This window comes from Rhinolophus sinicus, chromosome 16 (genome assembly GCF_057876585.1).
Source record: "Rhinolophus sinicus isolate RSI-liver-muscle chromosome 16, RSI-T2T, whole genome shotgun sequence".
In the NCBI taxonomy this organism is placed as follows: Eukaryota; Metazoa; Chordata; class Mammalia; order Chiroptera; family Rhinolophidae; genus Rhinolophus; species Rhinolophus sinicus.
The window spans coordinates 54,842,118-54,867,415 of NC_142516.1; the positions used below are offsets into that span (position 1 = coordinate 54,842,118).

At 36.1% G+C, this 25,298-nt stretch overlaps 1 protein-coding gene across 50 annotated transcripts in view; it reads right to left on the bottom strand.

The window, feature by feature from the left end:
• PTPRD (protein tyrosine phosphatase receptor type D) overlaps positions 1-25,298 on the bottom strand; it is a 2,065,421-nt gene that overhangs the window by 135,000 nt on the left and 1,905,123 nt on the right. For 26 of the 50 annotated variants that reach the window (XM_088793168.1, XM_074330432.2, XM_074330431.2 and 23 more), the window contains 5 exons: positions 22,094-22,681; positions 21,567-21,667; positions 20,435-20,694; positions 8,524-8,614; positions 3,440-3,649 (listed from right to left, as the gene is read on the bottom strand). In XM_088793168.1, the coding sequence (XP_088649294.1) occupies positions 3,440-3,649; positions 8,524-8,614; positions 20,435-20,694; positions 21,567-21,667; positions 22,094-22,681 (1,250 nt within the window). The remainder of the gene's footprint in view (positions 1-3,439; positions 3,650-8,523; positions 8,615-20,434; positions 20,695-21,566; positions 21,668-22,093; positions 22,682-25,298) is intronic. The other 24 variants (XM_074330425.2, XM_074330419.2, XM_074330444.2 and 21 more) reach the window with 3 other exon arrangements.

Sequence of the window (25,298 nt, forward strand, 5' to 3'; positions counted from 1 at the left end):
CAATGACCCTCAAGTCCATCCACCCTCTTTCCAGTCGCATGGATACCACATTTCTGTAGGACCTCATTCATGTTCATCCAAACCACAGCTAGTCTTTATTACTTCCTCTAATAGTCTCTATTAAGCTAGAGTTGTTATCCTAAACTACAGTTATGAAATCTTCAGGAGGCTCTCTGGTGATTCCTAAATAAAACCTAGACAGCTTAGCATGGTTCTTAAGTGCCCCCACAATTTTGTTTTCAAGTTCCTTACCCATACAACATATTCCATCACAGTGAACTTCTTGCTACTATACCAAAATGCTCTACTCTCTCTTTTAACTCTCTCACAAGTTCCACAACATTTAGCTCCTGAAATCCAACTAATCTCCAAGGCTTCCCTTAATGCTGCCTCCATTGAAGCTGCCACACTTTAACTGGAAATAATTACTTATTCTACAACACGTAGGCAAGTTTTTTGTTTGTTTGTTTGTTTTAAAATTTAGATAGTCCTTTATTCCTTTTTTAATGGCATTCATTAAACTCTATTTTGGTTTTTTATTTGTGCATATGCCTTATATTCTTTAATGAAACTATGAACTTCTGGAAGGTAGGTATTTATATACTATTTGTGTTTGCATACTTAAAGTAGCTAGCCAAGAACTTTGCACTTAGTACATTCCCAGCAAATCTTTGTTGAATAAAATAAAAAGCTTATCTTTTCAAATGGCAGATATTATGAAGGCATTAAAGAATATGCTCATTTTTCCATGATCCGTAAATATATTTAATTTTTAAACCTACTTTAAAAAGAACACATTTTTAGAGCACAATTCTGGTTTTAAGTGTGACAAGCACAGTAGTCAATTTGGAGAACACATACATGCTCCATAGAATACTTGCATACTATTCTTCCTTCCCATTTTCCTCACTGTGCCCAGGGAAGAGATTAACTTGACTTTCAAGATTTTCTAATGCATCAAAAAAGATAACTCAGTATATTTCCAACCTTTTTAGAAGCAGCTAAAAAAAAAAAAAAAATGTACAGTGTAAAGATTTACACAAAGGACTTGGCAAAGACACTAAACATCCAAGAAACATGGTTCTTTATATAAGTGTAATTGTTTGTTTTGGTTTATACTTTCCCCTCTCCATTTTGTAGGTCACACTCAAACTATTTGGCAGACAAGAGCCAGCAAAACTCTCTGATTTGAAATTCTTTACCAAAAACCTCTTAGATAATAATCTTGGTCAGCCAAGACAGAAATCTAAGCAGAGGTGTTCCCAAAGCACATAGATTTCCAACTCAAATCAGAAAATAGAGACATGTTAAAAATGAAAAGAAAACGAAACTGTAAAATGACACCAGCCTCGTGAAACATAAAATTTATTCAATGTGTGAGGTGATAAAAAACAAAAAACAAACCTTTGGTTATTCTAAACCAGTCCTTTGATATTCCTGATACGAGGCAACAGATTGGGTAAAAGTTTGTGTCTTTGGTGAGGGGGGACATTTTCTCTACGGAAATTATCAGTCTAGCCTTGGAGTGGTTAGGTGCTTTATTAACAATCATTTATGAAAATTAGAGGCTTACAAATGGACTGTATCACTGCTAACGTTATGCTAGTCGGCTACAAGTCTCTTCTATGAAGTCAATGCTGGCCTGAAAACATACAGGAAAGATAAAGACCACGCTGTTTCTTTGAGAGCAATGTTGAAAAAAGGTGATGGAGAGAAAGGGCAATTCAGATAATATATTGGAAAAAAATCCGAATTGCATAATTAATGAAACAGTGAGATGACATACTAAGGGAAAGGGTAGATGCTTCATCAGTGGTGATGCCACTTAAACCCTAGCAAAAACGTTTAGGAGACATTAGAAATCAGTCTCTGACAGTGGTGCAATCAGCCTGATGATCTGATGAACCTGTCCTCTTTGCTGGGGTCTCTGACCTACCTCAGTGGCCTGAATGTGCTCTCTGAAATGTCCTAGAGCTATTTAAAGAAAATTATTTTCAAATATGTAAAAGTCATTTAAAAAAAGAGATGATTTCCATTCCCTTGATGTTTTGCCTTAAAACCTTCAACTAGAGAGAGAAAGCATATCTGTGCATTACAATTCCAGGAAGCCCTTCACTTTGTTTTCCGACGACATTCTATACACAAAGGTAAACCAGGCAGAAAGGCTGCCTTTGTGTCTTGACTTTCCAAAAGGGAATTCCTTCAGTCATTTGAAGAGAAGTCCCGCTGTACACGCCCACACCTGATGTGGAGAAATCTTTGATACATCCAGGCTTCTTATATACGGAAGTGACTGGCTCAACTGAGTTGCCACTCCTGTCAGTTTTAGGCCCTAATCTATCAGAAAAATACAGTTTAGAATATGTATATTAAATGTTAATGTGAACTGCCACTTCAAAAGCCATCCCCCTTTTCATCTACAATTTCTCTCCTCCTCTCTCTCTTTTTAACATTCAAAGCAACTGAAGCATAAAACGACATAAGAGCAAGATGAGTTACATAAAAAAAGACAACTCATTATTTAGAGTACCTTAGGAATTCTCTGTTTTATTGAATTAGTTTCTAACTTTCTTGGCTTTTCAGTGATAGAGTCACCGGTAAATTGCTATAATTAAAGAAGCTGGCTGTGCTTGCCTTTTCCTAGACAGAACTGCCCCTCTGAATCTGGGTAGAGAGCACGGTGGACTCACTGGCAGTTATAGGAGAATAAAATACAATCATTCTTTATCAATATTTTCAAATACCTGGAAATATACTATGTGTAATTGCAGAGATAGTTCCTATTGTAACCACACAGGTTGATGTCTATTAGGTATTGTACATGATTTTTTTTTTTTTGAGATTAGTCATTTTTTAAAGGATGAGCAGTGATGACTATCACCCTTCTATTGATATGTGTCACATCGAAAGGTCTCAAGAACTATGCCCTAACAATTTGACACTTCATATACTAGAAGTCCACTTAAATTCTCTATCACTAGAGACTAGATTTCATTTTCTGTAATGAAATCTCAAGCAGATTACCCAGCAGTGTTCAAAAAGTGGGCAGCCTGTTACTACACTTAAATTAATGATACCGTGTTTCCCCGAAAATGAGACTTAGCTGGACAATCAGCTCTAATGCACCTTTTGGAGCAAAAATTAATATAAGACCTGGTATTATATTATATTATATTATATTATATTATATTATATTATATTATATTATATTATATTATAGGCCTGGTCTTATAGTAAAATAAGCCCAGGTCTTATATTAATTTTTGCTCCAAAGGACACATTAGAGCTGATTGTCCAGCTAGGTCTTATTTTCGGGGAAACAGCGTAGCTCATGTGAAATAATTAGGATGGATATAACACACATATTCCTAGATAACCACATTCTGGTGAAAATGTGTAAGAATGCCATAGGAAATAGATGCCATCACAATTAACTTACAGACTCTGCGTGATCCATCACTGCTAGCACAAAGAAGACATATTCTTGACCACTTTGGAGTTGTTTGTTTGTAAATCCACCATAATGTTTGTCATCCCCCAGGGTGAACTCAGTGGGAAGGACATCAAAGTGAGCAGCTATATATGGCTTTAATTCAACTTCTCTCCCATAACGGACACTTCTGCGTTTCCTAGATATTTCTTTGAGCAGCTAAAGAAAAAAAATAAAACAAAAAACAGTGGGAAACAGAGAAAGAAATGTAAACAACAATAACCCAACTTAATGACGGTTTAGTGGGAGAAATTAATTCAGGACTGGGAACAACCCAATAATAATTTGTTTACATTTTAGGTAGCATGTAAGAATCACTAAAATTTCAGTTCTGTCAGATGTTTGTCTTTCTGTTAAACTAAGACTCTGGACTGCTATTGAAAGGCCCAGGCTATAAACATAGGGCAATTAGAGCCTTTACTGGTAGCTCATATCATTGTCTACCCTAATTAAATCCTCTCAAAGGACAAGAGTGTATTATAACTTGTCTAAGGCAAAAAGTCAGCTTGATTCACAAAAGGTCTACATGCGGGCTTTATTGTTATTTATTAAACAAGTAGTAACTTCAGATAAAGCCATCTAAATCTTCAAATATGACTAACTTCTTGGAGAGGTTAGTGCCATTTAATTTTTTTTTTTTTAGTAATGAGGAAATTTATACGATGCAAATTCCCTCAAACTTGCAGGAATAGAATTCAATGAGCAATTTTATTTGACAATATTGAAAAGGCATTGTCATTTATTTAAAAATTTCTGGCTTGACTTGGCTTAATTATTAAGATAATTATGAAAACTTTACGGCAAAATTACTGACCACTCTTGTTTTTATAAATGGAAATGATGTGGTAAAAATTAAAGTATCTTAGTAGTATGAGACTCTGGCATTATCAAGGCAAGGCTTCTGTGATAATTGCTGCAGATTTGTATATATGACAAACACTAAATCCCACATCAGAAACTCGATGGTACACTACAGTCTCTCCTGCACTGAGAATCATAAATGTTCAAAGCATCAATGCTCAGCTGGCTCAAAACTGTAACCTAAAAAATGTGAAAAGAAAACACACAAAACACTCTTTTGGTTATATAATCTGTGCCCGTGTTATTTTTGAATAATATTTCATTTATAATATTCTAAAATTGTCTGTGAAATTCAAGTTTATTGATACAATTATACAATTAAAAATATAAGCTAATCTATGAAAACTCTAGTAGATTGGGCATCAGATGTTTAGCACATTTGGACCATGCGATGATAAGTTCAGGTAGGCTGATAAATTAGGCACCATTTGGTTAATAATAAAGCAGGGCCAGAAATAACACTGTCTTTCAATCCTGTTGTCAAATTTAGGTTTTCTCATAACAATGATGATAATGACAATGACAGTTAATATTTATTAAGCACTTACTAGGCACTGTTCTTAGGACCCTAAACATGCATTAGTTCATTGCATGTTCATGTACTCCTCATAATAACCCTATGAGGTAGGTTACTATTATCCCCATTTTGTAAATGAGGGGACTGAAACACAATAGAAAGTAACAATATGTAATTTGATTCAGTTGGCAAGGTACAATTACATATAAGATATTTTTTGAACCATATTTTTGTTTACTTAATGGTTGCGCAATATCAAAGAAAAATAAATATAACAATTAAGGTAAACCGATAATCTAAATTGTTTTAACTCTGTGTATATTTAAACATATATAATTTTTGTGCATTTCCGTGCATTAACACAGATAAAGGTGCACTTAAATTTGCTTTCCTTGGATTTTTTAAATGTGATTTTAAAAAAAAACATGCATACATTTAATATTATACTTGAAAAGTCATTACAAATGTTACTGTTGATATGCAGTAAATGATGGGCCATTACTTAGAGAAGGACAAAAGCACTGCACATGAGCTGAACAGCTTTTTGAAGGTGGTTAATCAGAAACATTTACCATCAGTTGTTTCTGTGACTGTGTCCCTCTTCTACTTCACTGATCAAACCCTACCTTGATTTTATTCATATTTCAGAGGTAGGCAACTGTCATAATTCATCCATATCACTGTCATCCCCATGAATACCTTTTGTTAGGGTTTCTTTAGAAGATTTAGAGGAAATACTTTAGAAAAAAAGATATTTGAGGTTTTTGGTGCTCCTTAGATCCAATGCAGCTATTCATTGTCAAACCTGGAACATCAACTCTGCCCACGTAGGTTGCTCTAATCTCTGTAGGATGCTCCCTGTGTTATACTTGAAATGGGTCAAGTGCGCTCACATGACACTGAAATTAGCCAGTATGTTGAAGTCACACACACAAATAACCACATTACTTTACAGCAAGCTTTTGAAGTACAATGTGATGAAAAGCTTATGATATATTACAAGACCTGCCCTGAATTAAATATAATAACATTTTAGGAGTCATTCTATCCAAAATCCATTTTGACTATCAAACTCTGCCCATTTTGACCTTGACAACAGGAGTTCCAGTCCATGAATTTATTATGTGGAAATTATCCCCAGACAAAGGATAAATGAGCTCAGAAGATAATATTGAGAGTGACTCTGTTTAGAAAGCCTCTTTTCATTTTTTTATGGGCCTAGATGTGAGGCACACATGTGGAAATCCCCTCCGGCCTCCATTCTATTTGATGATATGGTTTCAACAATTTGAATTATAGACCTATCTAAAAAAATCACTTGGTCAAGTACATTTAAGAGGGGAACACTGCTTTGTCAAACCTGGCAGTACCAAGCTATAGATAAAATTACTAAAATGCTTTTATTACCCATGGTAGGGGGGGGTAAAAAAGAAAAGAAAAACTGTCTGCAGACATCAGAAACTGGACGAGTAAGCATAAAGTGAGGCCATAGCCTGCTTTCATTTTTAACCCCTCCAGAATAGTTACAAGGTGCACTGGAGGTAATTCCAGAAGATATAGCAAGGGCTTTTTTTTTTTTTTTTTTTTTATCAGAAATCATTTTCATTTTCCAGTCAATGCATATCTTATTTCTTCCACCATTAATTCTACAATGTGGTCTCAATTATATCAGTAAGAAAAGTGGGTGACAACCCATCCTGACCCAACATCTGTGAATTAATAAATGTTCTTTATCAAACTAATATACAGATTAATGCACCACAACTTGTGGGATGATTAAAATGACCCTTTGTTATGGGAATAAGTGGCATAGACTCATAGAATTTAATTGCAAGAAAGTTCAATGTCATATAGCTCTGTACTTTAATCCATTAGTATTGCTGTGCATTTTGGAGGTTAAAACCTGGCTGTAAAAGAGAATCAGCTTCCTATTACTTACTACCAAATGGCTCCACTTCTAAGGAAAATGCATTATTTAAAAGTATTTGATGTCATTGTTGTCCCAGATCTTTATTCTTTGAAAAATTTTTTTAATAGGTAGAAAGATTCATAGATTCTACAGGAATTCGAAGATTCCACCTTTGCGTTTTAAATCCAATTCCAACTGAATTCTGTAATTCAGTTGAAAACTGATTAAAATAATAAAGAATATCTCAAGATTAACTGATTAGTCAGTTGCAAGTAAAAGCATGCCTTGCTTCAAAATGTTTACAGAAGACCAGCTGATCATTTTGCACATTCAGATGAAGAATTACTATTCCTCTAATATCATAGAAAAATGATTTTGTTTCTTTGTTATCAACAGTGAAAAATAAACTTCATAACAAATTTCTTGACAACATTATTGAAATGGTGTCTCATTTACACACCAGTGCTCATCTAATCATCAAACAGTGACACAGAAGCGTAGTCTTAACCTTGAACTCATCTCCTCTTCTCAATTTGATCAAGTTTAACTCAGAAAAATGAAACGGGTGATAATGAACCATACTTCTAGAAATGACAAATGTCTGCCAAAAGAAGCTAATAGCCCTTATCTGCCAGTTCACCATCTCTTTAGTGCAAATATGTATGAAAAAAACATTACTTCCCTACAATGCAGTTAGGGAATTTCTGCTTCTCCTTGTTCTGTTTACACTAATTTGAGGTAGAGAAAAATACCTAGAAATAACAGGTTAGGCTATAATAGGTGGTCTATTAAAATCTTACATTTCCCCAAATGGGGCCCTTTTTATTTGCCTTCTGAACTCATTCACCAGCATCATGTTAAAAATAGCAAAATCTCTCATATTTCAAAATGTGAACCCCAGCCATTAACTTGCTGTGGCCCTCTGGGGAATCTGGCTTAACACTTTTCATCACAACTTTCTCATCCAACTAGAGGTATGTAATGATTAGATCTTGTTCTTCATACTATGTATTAACTTTCAAAAAAAAAAAGCTAAAAACAAGTATTCTTTCTGCAAAAAAAGTATCCATTAAAATGTACCTACTGTTGTGACAAGATTTTTGAAATTAAAATCACAATTTAGTATTTGCTCTAGTTTTTGTTCTATATATCTTCCTTGGCTCAAATTTTGTGGTTTATTTTGTTTGTCCCTGCAGTTTAAATGCAGAATATAGAATATATCCTACAGAATATAGAATATAGAATAAGGAAAATATGTGCTAATCAGCCTAATTCTGTGACAAACTGGTCAAGAACACATACGTAGTAGGTCAAATGTTGAGCTCTGGTGCAAATTGCTGTTTAGCACTTGTAACAGCTACAGCTACCATTGGGCTAATGAAGGGAACACTGGAATGCATAACAATGGTGATTAAGTCTTTGCTGACAATTCACTTCACCTTTCACACTTCTGTATCACGTTTGCAAGGGGCCAGGGGCAAAATATTAAAGCCAACAAAAATTAGATGGGTTGTAAACTTTATTACAGCTCAATGTCTTTTAATTAAAGCAAAGCCTCTTGCAATCCCAAGAGGTTAACACGCCCATAGCACTGAACCATCCGACCAGCCAGCTGACCAGCTAGCTAACCAGCCAGCCATGCAAAAGTCAGTACCTGGAGTGGATGCTGAAAGGTCTCAGTAGAGAGGAGGATGTTTAAGAAATTAAATAGCTAATGAAAGACACAGCCAACAAAGATATAGTTACCTCATCTAATTCCATTTCATCTGGACTCTCCCATGGCTTGATAAATTTCCCACGAGACTTCTTCAAAGGCACAATTATTATGTAGTAACCTCTGCACAAGAACGGATAGGCAAAAATAAGTTTAGTTCAGAGGGAAAAGAAAATGGATATATCCTTAAATCTTCCACAGACCAGTGATTGAGACTGAAGACAAATTATGGAGATGGAGTGACTTGTCCCTCAATGACAAATAACCACCTGTTTGTTCAATTTTAAAAACAACATGGGGAGACATTTATGTGTGACTTCAATGATCTTATATGGTAATAGCACCATGGTTGACTGCTCTTTATTAGGTATCATAAACAGAGTGGGAGCAGTTGGTTAAGACCCTGGTGCTGGACACATACGAGGCTGGTATATTACAATCTACTGACACGAGCTGCTGAACCAAACATTTTCTATGACATCAATTTATAAGGTAATTTTTTAAGAAGGGAAATGGGTAATCAAAGTTACTCTTAGTTCATACAATGCCTACAACATAATGATGATGACAATTATGTTTATACACTCCTAAAATACTTTTTTGGATACAAATTTAAAAGCAGAAAAAATTACTCATAATCTTACAATAATTATATAAAGATATAAAAAATCTCCCCTTTCTTGCTACCCATTTTTCTACTTATGGTAAGTATGGCAGAAATTTGGAAACAACCACTACCTAAGTGCTTCAAAATAGATCTCAATGTAATACTTCTACCACAAGAGACAAAAGTCACTGAGTTCTCCAACGGAGTATGGTCAACTAATGTATAGTTACCTGTCCACAAATAGATATGGGTTATTTGTACAATTGTTTTGTAACTTCCATAGAGTGTATATACACTCTGCTCTTGTAATCACGGTTAAGGACTCTTATACTGATCTTACAAGGTTTTTGCACATAAGTGTATAATGACGGCTAACACACTCATCACCTCCTACTTGCTAGGTCTTATATTAAATGCATAACTTCATTTCTCCCTCTCAAACCTCCTATAAGAACAGCTAACAGACAAAAAGGCAAATCCAGAGATTAAATTATTGCCCCAGTGAAAACAAACAGTAAGGGGAGACACACCTGTGTATATCTTAACCTTGGCAATAGTCTGGCTCTTTTTTATTTCCCCTGTATTGTAAAGTACTTATTAAAGATTCCACACATTGTGCGGAGATTTCTTATGAAAATAAACACATCCACATGTGCACACACACACACACACACACACACACACACGCACACACTTTGACATGAGAAGGCTGCACACAGGGGAAAGAGATGATAGGATGGGCACTAACAACCTTATACCACATTATATCACAGAGACCAACAGCACACACAGGAAGGCCTATTTCTACTTATCTCAAAGCAAAACCTGTAACAAACTCAACAAACCTTCTGTGATAAAGAACCTTTTCAATAAACAGAGTTGAGAGTCGCACTGTCCAGTAATGGTAACCAGTAGCCCGCTATGGCTATGGAGCACCAGATGTGTGGTTAGTCTGAACTGAGATATGCTCTAAGGAAAGAAGACACTGGATTTCAAAGACTTAGTGTAAAAGAAAGAAAGTGAAATATCTCAGTAATAATTTTTAATAGTGACCATATGGTAAAATGATAATATTCATGATATACTGGGTTAAATAAAAGATGTTCTTAACATTAATTGTACCTATTTCTTTGTAATTTGTATTGTAGTGGCTAGACAATGAAAAATTTCACATGTGCTCTCTTTATAGTTGTCAGAAGTACAACTCTAGAGTGTTCTTGTGAAGAACGCAGGATCTGGAGGTATATCTGGTCCAGAATTCAGGCTCTGCCACTAATGTGCGGTATGATCTTGGGCTGATCATTTAACATCTCTGAATATTCTGAAAAAGTGAAGTAAAGAATTCCAGATTTTTGACAAAGAAGCTAAAAACATACAATGGAGGAAAGACAGCCTCTTCAATAAATGGTGCTGGGAGAATTGGATAGCCACATGCAAAAGAATGAAACTGGACTTCTATCTGTCACCATGTACCAAAATTAATTCAAACTGGAGCAAAGACTTAAGCATAAGACCTGACACAATAAACTGCATAGAAGAAAACATAGGTACTGAACTTACGGACCTTGGGTTCAAAGAGCATTTTATGAATTTGACTCCAAAGGCAATGGAAGTAAAAGCTAAAATAAATGAATGGGACTATATGAAATTTAAAAGCTTCTGCACAGCAAAAGAAACCATCGACAAAATAAAGAGGCAACCAACTGAATGGGAGAAGATTTTTGCAAACAGTGCCTCTGATAAGGGGCTAATATCCAAAATATACAAGGAACTCATGCAACTCAACAACAAAAAAACAAACAACCCAATTGAAAAATGGGCAGAGGACCTGAAGAGACATTTCTCCAAAGAGGACATACAAATGGCAAATAGACATATGAAAAAATGCTCAACATCACTAATCATCAGAGAAATGCAAATAAAAACCACAATGAGATATTTCCTCACCCCAGTCAGAATGGCTATCATCAACAATACAAACAGTAACAAGTGTTGGAGAGGCTGTGGAGAAAAAGGAACTCTCATACACTGTTGGTGGGAATGCAGACTGGTGCAGTCGTTATTGAAGGCAGTGTGGAGGTTCCTCAAAAAATTACGAAAGAATTACCATATGACCCAGCAATCCCTCTCCTGGGTATCTACCCTAAAAATCTGAAAACATTTATACATAAAGACACGTGTGCTCCAATGTTCATTGCAGCTTTGTTTACGGTGACCAAGACATGGAAACAACCAAAATGTCCTTCGATAGATGAATGGATAAAGAAGTTGTGGTACATATACACAATGGAATACTATTTGGTGGTAAGAAAAGATGATATAGGAACATTTGTGACAACATGGATGGATCTTGAGAGTATAAAGCTAAGCGAAATAAGTCAGACAGACAAAGCAGAGAACCATATGATTTCACTGATATGTGGTATATAAACCAAAACCAACAAAAGAACAAGACAAACAAATGAGAAACAAAAACTCATAGACACAAACAATAGTCTAGTGGTTACCAGAGTGTAAAGGGGTTCGGGGGTGGGAGATGAGGGTAAGAGGGATCAAATATATGGTGATGGAAGGAGAACTGACTCTGGGTAGTGAACACACAGTGGGATTTATAGATGATGTAATACAGAATTGTACACCTGAAACCTATGTAATTTCACTAACAATTTTCACCCCAATAAATTAAAAAAAATATTTGTGCATCTAAAAAAAAAGAATTCCAGATTGTTATTTTGGAGAAATAAAACAAATAAACACAAAATGCTTACTACTGTCTGTGGCACATAAGCACTAAACAGATGCCACCTGCTATTGGCTGGTACTGACCATCAAGGTGGGAGAGATACATCTGCAGTACCTTATTCAATTGGACAGAGAAATTCCTTGAGATGAAAGTTAATGAACTTGACACACTTCTTTTTTCTCCCTAATCAAGAATTCAAGTCAAACTGGATGACTATACCAGAATCCTCTCTCCATGGTGCTCTGAGCAACTAATCAACAGACTCACAGGATCACATCACTTAGGCATTCGTTTTTTGTTTTTTTTTCCCCCTACAAATAATCATAATGATCAAGGAGGGTGAGAAGAAAAAGTTGGGGTGTGTGAGAGAGGCCAGTATCTTTTGTTTTATGATCCAGAGTAAGCTTCCTCCTCTTTCTGTCCTCCCACCACCTGAAGTATTTGCCAAACAAGTCCATCATGTTAAATGAGCATGGAGAAGAATGACAGGGGATGCAACTGAGCGTACAAAATAACACTGCAGATGTACTTGATAAACACACTTGTCAGGGAACCTCTTGCTTCTCCCTACCAAATGCACAAAGTCAGGACAGGTTCTATTCACCTAAAGTAATGGATCATGCACGTTGTCATACAGCTCCCATTGTCCTTACACAGAATCTTGTAAATCAAGGTTAAGGTGATGAATTCTATTAATTTTTCTTTCTGCTTTCCTACTTTGAGTCACCATTCTTGTACATGAGAAAATAATCTGTTCTTTCTTCGGCAGTACTCCCCAAGCACTTATAGTACATGCAGTTGGGATAAGAATTGAACAGCCTATCCCATAGCAATTAATTAAGTGAGTGGCTGGATATCGATAGTCTTTTCTCTCTACTGATGTCTAAAGCATTCATCTAGAACAGTCAAAGTGAAGCCTGCTTCAAAGCAATTCTTGCCCATTGAAAGAAATGAGGTGCTGGGAGTTTGGACTCCAAATTACAGAAAGCCTTGCCAGGGTCTCATTTTATTCATTTCAACTGTGTTCTTTGAAACTATGGCTTTGTAAACACCCATGTGCTTGCCTTTCCTGAAATCTAGCTTTCCCCTGAAGACACTGCTTCCCTTGCAGAGTTCGCATGAGGTGGTTGTTTATCATTTCTCCTCCCTAAGCCTCAGATTTAGGGCTTGGGGTTTCTTTCCTAGGGTTGGTCCATGAACCACCAGGGCTCTCAGATCCTTAAACGCTTCCTTTCCAAAGCCAACATCCTCCACTCCACCTTAGCCAAAACCTATGATTGCCTTTCTCTGTGCCTGAACCCAAGGAGCTGAATACAGAGAGAGAGAAATAATGCACAGGGCAGAATGATGCCATAAATCCATAATCAGCAAATTCAAATAAGCCTTTTAACTGCCTGGCAATCTACCACTTGTTCAGTTACCTAGTTCTTCCATTTTACACAGTAACTTTTACAAACTTTCTCCCCTGGTGTCAAACCTTGAAACTCCTTTCCTTCCTACTAGAAGATGACCTCATCTCTTATACACAGAGAAAAGAAAAAACATTCAGACAAAAATTCCTTCATCATCTATCTACCAAACTACAGGCCTACCTATATCTGTACACAATGATAACCTTTCCTTTTGGTACAGTAGAAGGACTGGCTCTAGTTTTTAAGTCCAATCACTATTTCTTGAATTGGAAGTTTACTATATACCATACCCATTTTCTCTCATATATCTCACTGTCTCCCTCCCCATTGGATTCTATCCATTAGTTTTCAACCTTATATAAATATCTGCCATTTAAAAAAGAAAACAAACTACATCCCACTCCAGTCATCATTCTCTCTCTCTCCTACTCGTTACTGCACAAATTCTGAGAACCTTCCACTCACTTTCTGGCTGACTATGTCTAGCTCCTGCCTCATCAGCCCCTCTCACTGACCTTGCCAGGGTCTTCAGTGACCTCAATAATGTTACATCAAACGGAGAATTTCTGACGTTCTTCTTCTTGATTTCTTAGCAGAATCTAACAATGTTGATAAGACCCTCCACAAAACAGTCTCAGCCTTTTCTCTGTATCCAACTTTCCTGGTTTTCTACTTAGTATCTCTCACCATGTTAACCTTATTTCCTTAACAGGATTTATTGTGTGTTACCCAGTTATTAAATGGTGGAGTTCTTCAAGGCTCTTGCCAAGGACTGCTCTCACTTCTTCACTTCTTTCTAGGTGATCCCATTCCAGCTCAGAGCATTAGTTATTACCTATATGCAAACTATTTATTGATTCATATTTTCAGCCCAGAATGCTCCTCTGAACTCTACAGTTTTATCCAAATCCAACTTTATGTCACCAGTTCCATGTCATGGAAGTACCTCAAATTTACTGTGATTAAAACAAAAAGGCTCAAAAATAAATTCTCTTCCAGTATCACACCACGATCCACTTTACTACCCATGGCATAAATATAGGTGTTTCCATTGACAAACTTATTTTATTCTCTCCCTGTCTCATACCCAACCCACTGTCAAGTCCTATAAGTTCCAAACTCTCTCTCGAGGGCTCTCACCTCTCTTTATCTCAACTGCCACCACTCCAGTCTCATTCCACTGTCTCATACCTGGATTGTACCTTCCTCTCCTAACTTTCTCTCTTTATTGACTTTAAATCTCTCTATTCCAGTCTCTGACCAAATCATATGACCTGATAAAACTTGTTTGATATATATATATAATGTTTTCACACTGACTTGAAAATTATATTACAAAGCATCACACTCCCTGACATTGAATTATACTGCAAAGTGACAATAATAAAAAAACACCATGGTATGGGCAGAAAAAAAGACACCCGGACTAATGGAATAAATTGAGAACACAGAAATAAAACCACATATAAATGGGCAAATAATTTTTGAGAAAAGAGCCAAAAATATGCATTGGAGAAGAGAAAGCCTCTTCAATAAATGGTGCTGGGAAAACTGGAAAGCCACATGCAAAGAAAATGAAACTAGACTTCTATCTATCTCCATACACAAAAATTAAATCAAAATGGATCAAAGATCTAAATATAAGACCTGAAACAATAAAAATGCATACAAGAAAACACAGGTACTAAACTTACGGACCTTGCTCTTAGAGAGGATTTTATGAATTTGACTTCAAAGACGAGGCAAGTAAAAGCAAAAAGAAACGAATGGGACTACATCAAACTAAAAAGCTTCTGTACAGCAAAAGAAACCATCAAAAAAACAAAGAGGCAACTAACTGAATGGAAGAAGTTATTTGTAAACAACATCTTCAATAAGGGGCTAATATCCAAAATATATAAAGAACTCATACAACTAAAAAAAAAATCCAATTAAAAATGAGCAGAGGACCTCAACAGACACTTCTCCCAAGAACACATACAAATGGCAAACAGATGTATTAAAATATGATCAACGTCACTAGCTATTAAGGAAATACAAATCAAAACCACAATGAGATATCACCTCACATCTGTTAGGATAGCCATTATTAGTAAGACAAGTAATTACAAGTATTCGAGAGGCTGTAGAAAAAAGGAACCCTCATACACTGCTGGTAGGATTGTAAACTGGTACAGTCACTATGCAAAACAGTATGGACGTTCTTCAAAAAATTAATAGAATTACCACATGACCCAGCAATCCCTCTTCTGGGCATCTACCCAAAACATCTGAAAACATTTATCCATAAAGATATATGTACCCCGATGTTCATTGCAGCATTATTTATTGTGGCCAAGACATGGAAACAAGTGAAGTGTCCTTTTATAGATGATTGGATAAAGATGTGGTCTATATGTACAATGGAATATTACTTGGCCCTAAGAAGAGATGAAATACTGACATTTGTGACAACATGGATGGATCTTGAGATTGTCAAGCTAAGTGAAATAATTCAGACAGAAAAAGTCGAGAACCATATGATTTCACTCATATGTGGGACATAAAACTGAAAGCAACAAATAAGACAAACAAACTAGTGAAAACTCATAAACACTCACAATAGTTTAGTGGTTATCAGAGGGAAAGCGGGTTCAAATATATGGTGACAGAAGGAGATTTGACTTTGGGTGGTGAACACAACGCAATATATAGACAGTGTATTATAGAATTGTACACTTGAAACCTATATAACTTTTTAAACCAATGTCACCCCAGTGAATTTAATTTTAAAAAGTAAAAACAAGAAATAAATAAACAAAAAAAATAAATTGCTTTTGGAAATAGGTCAGCTTTAAATACGGGTAAAATTAAACTTTATGCTCTATTTTGCCTCTCTGACTCAAGCCTGGAATTTAGCCTCAGAACAGTTTTTTCAACATAGACTTTAACTATTAAACTAATAGAAAAATAAATAACTTCCGAGCCTTTGACTACTTATAAAGTAAGCTGTGTTTTCCCAGTATATTAGATTTAATTAGATAAGTTAAATCTAACCTTCAGAATTTTAATTACATTAAGTAAAGTTTTACTAATTTTATTTAATATCTTATCATCAAGGGGCCCTGCTTCATATAATTATATGGGAAGGCAAGCTGTGGTCTTTGTGGCAGTCCCACTTCAAATTCAGCCAGGCTTTTTGTATTAGCAGAATGTCATTCCTTTCATAACTTTTGATTTTTTTTTTCTCACTATAGTCATGTGGGTATACTTTGTTTAAATCAAATTAATTTACCATAGAAAAACCAAAGCAAGTTGAGGGCTGTTTCCAGTTTCTATGTTTAAATGAAGGTTTTCAATCTTTTTACCTATGTGTTGTCAGACAAGTTACATAATTGTCTTAAGCCTCACATTCTTCATTTGTAAAGTGGCAGGTGATAATATTGATCTGTGGGAAGCCTCTCCTTTTACCTCTTGTTCTAAATTCTTATGTCAAACTGTTGAATTCATTGCTCCATAACACTTGTATGTCTCCATGATCTGTGGCCATGCATATGTGCCTGCTTACACTTAGTACTAAGGTTTGTCTGGGACAGTCCTGTTGATGCCTACTTGTCATTGAATTTTTAATTGTTTAGTAGTTGTCCTAGGTGGAGAAAAAAAATGTCCTCGCTTGGCCAATAAATTACACGGTTGTGGATCCACCTGTGGGCTCTGGAGACAGGCTGCCTGCATTCAAATCTTGCCTCTCTGGTTCTGCTGCTGTGTCCAGAGCATCGTAGTTCACATAGAAATTTCCTCAGCTGTAAAATGAAAAGCACCCTTCTTGTGAAGATGACACCAGTTAATGTGTGTAATGTCCTTTGCACAGCACTGCCCTTTGTCACTATTAACTATTACAAGCCTTGACTGAATGATCTTGGCCAGGCCGCTGAGGACCTTTGGGCTTCACTTTACTCATCTGCAAATGGGGAGACGAACGCCAACCTCACAGGGTTATTGCGAGGCTTAACTAAACCATTCTGATATCTCCAGGACATTGCAAAGCACTAAAGAAGTTTAAGCCTTTACCACTTCAACTGACAGCACATGATGAATGATTTCTCATTAAACATTAAATAGGTAATACATTACTTCATTATACTGTCAATAGTGGTGGCACCAATCTTACGAAGCGACTTTGTAAGCCATGCTTCCAAGAATATCTTTTTCAAAAGAAGAAAAAGTAGAAAATCTGAAAGCCTAATCAGTAAGACTCAATAAATTTAAAATTTCATAAAATCTCTTATTCTTCATTTCTATTTTTCATAAATATAAAATGGTTTCTATGAAATTAATTTACATCGGGTACATTCTGGCAGCTTTTCTCTTGGTACAATCAGTGTGGTACATTATTTTTCTTACCATCCAGAGTCAAAGCCTACTTTATAAAGTCACAGAAGTTCTCTCTGTGACCACAACTGGTTTCTCAGGAACAGTGGGCTTGCCAGATTTTCTGACCGGCACTCTGCCTCCTAAATGTATTCAAACAGAAGGCTGAAGCACCACAAAATTCCCAGTACTAGAACCTACAGTACCTACACACTGTGTCTGTCATGGGAAATTTAGCCATTCCCTGAGGGAGATCCTGTGTTTCTCCACACAAAAACAAGTGGGGCTGGATACAGAAGCAAGGAGCTGTGTCTGCATTACATTTACAAGAGACAGATTTGTTTTTATGTGGTGAAGAGTTGGGGGCAATAATCAAGACCTCCCAATTTTCATGGCTGGAAATGAGACAGGCGTAGTTTCCGTTGATAAACAAAATAGCCCTTCCATCACCAAAATTGCATTTTGCTAGAAAATAAATTGGAAGAATTTTTTTCTAGATGGTTTTCACCTAAATAAAAGTTAGCAACCTGCCCCACAGCTCTGGAATCAATTATTTCCTCTTGTCATAAAATACTGAACAGAAAGCTACATTCCTCTCTAATTTCTAAATTTGCCAATTACTACAAGTGGCACAGCATGGCACAGAGCTTCTTGTAATATTTGATCATGCCACATGAACCAACCTAGAAGAAAGGAAGGGTAACTTCACCCTATTATCCTTTAAGGAGCCCACACAATATAAATTATCTAGATTACTTTTTGTTAACTGGAGATTTCTATTTTTGTTCTTTCATTACCTATGGTTCTTATACTTTTCCCACTCATGTACTTTCCTAGTTTAGCCTTTTGCTCTTTTCTTTTCCCCAGAGTGGCTAGAATATATTTCTGAGAATCTTAATTCATTTGTAGAACACAATTTTTTTCCCCACAATCATTTGCTTTCTTTTTCTGTTTCATAATGGTCTCTTCTCTTACCAAAGTTTTATCTCTTTTTCCTGATTCCCACTTCAAACATAGGACGAGGAAGTACATAAATAAATAAAAAAAGAAAAATTGAACAAGCTAAAGAAAAATACTAAAAGATAAACTATATTCTAAAACATTCTCTACTTACTCAGAAGTTGGAAAATGAAACAAAAGTCTACCACCAATGGACTAAAACGCCATTTCCCAAAAACATCTAACACATCCTACCAAGCCAATTTGGTAAATATTCACTAAAGATAAGTTTTTCACTTAAAGTATTGAAAATAGTAAATACTGCAGAATATGCTATAATATTTCACCTTTCAATTGCTCTTTCCCTGAATAGACAGTGCATGTTTTCCAATGGATTGAAGTCATAGTCCAGATCTTTTCCCTGTTCTTTCTCTGTTTGCAACTATTGTACCATTTCTTTCTCATCCTTCAAGACTCAGATTAAATATTAGCTCCTTCTGGATACCTCCGCTGACATCCATGTTAGGCTAAAACTCTATACTTATGTTTCCCCAATACCTGGCAGTGCTTACCCCATTATATTCACATTATCTATTTTCTATCTCTGTTCTCCCACTCCAAGGCAGGGCTTTATCTCAATCATCTTTCTATTCCCAGACCTAGCACTGACAATATAGCGTATACAGATTATATGTTCATTGGATGGATAAGATGTGGACAAGTAACAAGTACTAGTCTTCATCTTGTTTCTGCACAGTCAATTATGCTGTCCTCTGCTTGAAACAGTGTCTCTCCACCCCCATGCCCACGGACCAGCTAACATCGTTATTCATTAAGCCTCAGCAAGACATGGCTTTCCCCAGGACCCTGTCCCTGAACCATTAAACTGGGGATGGGAGCCCCTGCCTGTCCCTTCCCTTATTTATCTAACCTTTAGTATCCTAAGACTCCACTTCAACTGACTTTTTACTTGTCCAAATTCCCCAATTAACTATGTTGTGTAAGACCAATGAAAAAGTCTGCATTATCTCCACTAAATATCTAAAACATTGTCTGGTACTGTGGTGGGAGACCCAAAATTATCTGCAGAATATTTAAACTAATCAATGGGTAAATACAATTGAACCTTCACATTACATTTTGTTGGAATACAAATTGTACTGATATTCCATTTGGCATTTTCAGTTTCATTAATGATAGAGAAAGAAGAGTGACTAAAAATGGAGACCTTATTTCTCAGTGAATTTATTTTAGTAATACTCTTTTGGAAATTCTACCGTCTGGTTGAAATCCTCCAACTATTTTACCAAATAAATAATAACTGAAAGTATTCTCAGGAATGATCGTATTTGGCGGCGTCTAAAGTGGCCAAATTTATCACTCTTTCCTAAATTTCACAAATGACTCTCTATTAAAAACTTCTTGATTATATTATTACTTTTTAATAGCTGATTTTTCAGTCATCTTCTTTAAGTTTTCAGGAGCTTTGGAAATTTCTTAGTGTACTCATCTTCTCAATAATTCCTTTGTTATGACCCGGGATCAGTTCTATTAGAGTCACTCTACCATTCACCTTACTCTACATATTATGATATAAACTCGTTTATCATAAGGGACATGCTCTATTTGCCATTCTATCTCTCCTAAATTACACTGCTCCTAGAACACAGAAAACACTCAGTGTTAAATTAATCAGAATCTATGTTACAAGGAACACCAGAACACACAGTGCAACAGAACTTGAATAACAACACTATGAGAATATGCAGAAGAAGCTGTTACTCTACACATAGCAATGCATTCTTTTATGACACTTTAATACTTAGATTTAACTTTCTGCTTTCACTGATTGGCATTTTTACCCTTCGACCCTAACCCTTCAATCAACCTACTTTATATTCTCATTTGCAGGTACTTCGGGCAGCTGCACGGTGATCATACCATCCAGGTTGGTCTTCCCAATGAAGGCGGGCTTGGTGCGCAGGACGTCGGGTGCCGTCTTCGCCGTTACCCTGTGCTGCAGCCCACCAGCACTGTTCCCACGATTTGTCAGCACGAATGAATATGATTTCTCAGGCTTTAGGTTGACAATTAACTTCTGTGTCGCTCGGCCATCCACTTCTTCCACCATTTTCCCATCATCATAAAGAATCTAGAGAGACCAATCACAGAGATTTGGTTATCAGACAGGCAACACATCTTTTGTAAACTCATGTGCACTTGCTTATGGAAAGGGCACATCAGGACAAGCTTAATTTGGGGCAATTCCTAAGCCTATATGTGTTCATAAATTCTAGAGACTGCATCCATTTTTATTTCTTCAGTTCGTAGTGTGTAATGATATAATGTTTCTAACTCTAGCAAAAATACATAAAGAAATGCACAATGACTTTTCAATATTTGATATAGAATATTGGTTGTATGTGACAGAAATGGAATGTGTGCAGAAGTGCTTTAGGTTTTCAATGTATTAGCCACATCACTTTTTTCTAAATGTTTCCATTCCTTTTCCTAAATATATTTTAACTTTCAAATATTTTCTCTGCCCTTTAATTTATGGACTTGTACTTCTCACTAGCATCTCTCAGTATCTGTCAATGGAGTTTAAATTCTCAACTAGAGTTTAAAATGTGCAAAGAATTCAGGCCAATAAACAGTTTTTTCTTTGTTCGTTTGTTTTTTTATCCCAAGATATTGCATTATACATAGGTAAAAACCATGCAAATTTCCTTTTCTGGTGGAAAAACAAAAGCACTACCTTAGATGTAAAACATTCAAATTGGAAATACCAGGTGACCTATAAAGTAATGCCAGCACTGGGTTTGAGCTCCTGTCTTCTCTTTAGAGTGGAAAGGTCACATTGCCACCAAGCCAGACTCAATCTGTTATGTGAAAACCACAAATGAGACTAGCAAGTATTGTGGCTGAATCAAAGCAGTCTGTATGCTCTGCAAGTAACTCACCCAGGTGAACTGCCCCCTCCCATTTGACCTGTGATTTCTTACACATGAGAAAATTACTTACTTTGAAAGGCATGGCAGAATTATAATTCTCTGGAATCTCCCAAGACAGTAGGACTGAAGTCTTCATTACTGCTTTGACATGAAAATTTTTTGCAAACACTGCTGGAAAAGGAAAAACAGTGTATTTAAACTACTCCTAAAAACCATGACCTGTCCTTTTCCACCATGGACCACAGGCCTTAAGCTAGATGCTTTCTACTTTGATCAGAGAGAGAAGTGTGATTTGCCTACCTGTTTAGAGCATTCATTTAAATACCTCATTCTCATAAAGATCTCTCCTTTTCAGTCAATTATGTTGTGTTTTCCTTACCTGAGGCTATTGGGGTGCTGTCAGCCAGACTTGCTTAGCATTGTATAACTGAAATCTAAGGCATCCAAAACATATGAAGTTTTATATACTTTACCTTTTTGCTTTTGCAGAACCTATTAATATGAATGGGTCGATCAGTTATTTATAGCTTCAAAATACTGATTTCCAAAGACCGACATCCCTTTAAAGGAGGAAAGCCATAAGCAGACAAATCCTACCTTGATCCACAGGCAGTGTCCTGAACTGGACACTGGGACTATATGGCCCGGACCCTTTGCTTGTGTGAGCACGTACTTTTACATCATATGTGGTATCTGGTTTTAAGCCACTGAGTGTCATAGTGGTGTCAGCTGGAACAATAAGCTGCTCCATTGGAAGAAGAGGGATATTGATATCCCTATACAGAAGGGTATACTTGGTGATAATGCCATTTCTCTCTGCCAGGACAGGTGGCTGCCAAGATAACTGGACAGAAGTTGAAGTAGTGCCTTCTGAGTGGAGGTTTTGAGGGAATCCAGTTGGGACTTCTTCTGGAACAGAAATCTCCTTCACTATCTCCTCCCCGAAGCCCACTTTGTTTCTGGCTGAGAGCCTGAAGACATATGATGCTCCTTTGTGGATGTCTGTAGCTGTAAAATGATCTTCTTTTTCAGAGAATTCAAGAGTAGTGAGAGGCTCCATATCCTTCCGGCCAAATTTTAGACGGTAGCCCTGAAGAGGTCCAAATGTGTCCACGGGGGGGTGCCACTGAATAAGAGCAGTATTCATCTGAGTGTGGTTAATCAGGAGCCGGGGTTTTCCTGGAACTAGAGCACACAGGATGGAGGTCAGGCCCACCTATGCGGATGTTCGCATACCAGTCACCGCTGAGCAGAAACACCACTCCATGGGCATTCCCATTTCTTCAAAAGAAAGCCAATGCTTCCTCTCTATACCTTTGGGGACATGTGCTCCTTCTCAGATTCTGTATTAAGGTAGGCTGACATACTACAATTTGATAATGGGCACAAAATAGGAATTAGTGAAATGATAATTTAAGGGAATTTTTTGAACATCTTCACATTTCAAACTTTCACACATAAAGGTTCATGCCACAGAGAAATGAATCCAAGTAAAGATTACCCAGTTAGATACAACTAATAATAATAATTATAACATAGTTAATTATTGGTTGCATGGAATGTAATAGGCACTGTGCTAAGAGAATTACATGTAGCATTTCATTTGATTTATACTCCTCACTCTTAACTACATAATTAGCTATTATCTTCATGTTGTATCATAAGAAAACGAAACCCAGAGAGACAGAGCATTGTGCAAGGTCGGATGTGTAATAAGGGAGAAAGCTACAAACCAGGTCTTTCTGAATCCATAACCCAAACACTTAATTATACTATTATGCTGCTTATAAGTTGTTGTCTTTTAAGTAGTTCAAAATAACATTGCTTTGACTTCCTATGGAACTATTTTGCACTTTTTGTCTATACCATCCACATTAGTCATCCTCATCAAGTTCTTCATCTATAAAATGGGAATTATATTAAGACCTACCCCATACTGTTGCTATGAATATTAAATGAGAAAATTCATGTAAAAGTCTTAGCACAAGTTTTATATTTCATTGATATCAATCATAATTACTAATAATCTGAATATTAAGCTTTTATACTCAGGGACTAGTTTCCTATAAGTACATAATCTATTTCTTTCCAAGTTAAATAGGATGTGTAAAGAGTTCTAAACTCATTCGATGGATTATTACAACTGTAATTTTTTTTTTTTTTTAATGGAGAGCAATTATTCTTAGAATCCACAGAGACTGAGAGTAGTAAACAGCGCAGAGCCAGAAATTTCCTTGGGAATAGTCCAAAGATGGGGGAGGAAGAAGTGTATCAACGGTATCAAAACTAAGCCAAATTAATAGAAAGGGGAAGAAAGATGATAGAAAAGGGAGGAGAGCTTACACTAATGGGAAACAGACAATGAAAAATAGTATCATGGGGACATAGATAAAAATAAAACAAACAACATGAAAACTAGAAAGATGAAGAGGTAATACATAGAATATTAACCTTAGAAATCACCCAGTTAATCTGTTCATTTATATATTTTAGAAAGTTGGAACCCAAGTGGTGGCATGCTTTGCCCAAGAACACATGCATTAAGATATCTCCATCCTTCACCAATGAAGTAATAGTTTTGTTTCACATGCTGGGTAGGTTCATCGTAGGATCATATAATTCAGCTAATCACAATGTATGGGAAGAATAGTTCCTTAAGTTTGTATACAAACGGCAAATATATATCGAGGGTTGGCCTAGGAACCATGTCAAACCAAATCAAAAACTGTGTACTCACTGTTTCTCAGGAAAATATGTATCTTGAAGTCTTAATAACCAACTAAATAACTCTCAAAGCACAACCCCTTCATAAGTTGAAAAGAGAGAGAGAGACCACCTTTACATGTTTTGTTATAGCATACGGTTATACTTGTTATATTATGATTGTTAATTTCTTACTGTGACAAATTTATAAATTAAACTTTATCATAGATATGTATGCATAGAAAAAAACAGTATGTGTAGGGTTTGATAATATCTGTGGTCTGGGGCATGCACTGGGGTTTTTGGGATGCACACCCCTGTGGATAGGGGGTGACTGCTATATTTTTATTTTAAATATATTTAGAATTATTTTCATTTAAAAAAATCAATTTAAGGTAGACATCGTCAGGCATCCTTAATTTCCCTTTATGTATATATAACATTTACACGATGATTTTCCCATTAAAGCGAAAGTGATATTGAGGCTTATACACTTTATCCTGAGACTCTGCTCAGGATAAAATAGAGCTTTCGGCAGAGGATACATCATTCTAATAAACAAAACTCAGTTGAAACTATTGGGTAGAAACATAACTATTAAGTCTCAATATTTTCCAGATAAATAGATTTAAATGTATTTACCAAAATTTTCTAAAATTCTGGTTCCGAGGAACTACCTAATAGTACGTACATTATACATCTTGTTTCTATAAGATGCATATAAAGCTAGGATAAATAAAACCCATATATTTCTTGATATAAACCACAAATATACTTGCATTCTAATAATATTTGTCAGACATATAGGAGTATGTTTTTATTATCTGGTGTTTCATTTTATAATATTTCTGTGGTACACATTTGGAGAAGTATAAAAGACTGGTAAATTCTAAAGAAAAAAATCTCACTGGCCTTATAAAAATGTACATTATTCTTCTGTAGTAGCTAAAGCTTAGGTTGGACTAATACCTCCCCCTCCCCTTTTTTTGTTTTGTTTCGTTTTTAATGCTGGCATAGCAGTTCTTGCTCAGGGATATACAAACTGTCGGTTTGGAATCATGGGATCAAAGTAATGCTCTGGAACTAACAGCGTCAGTTC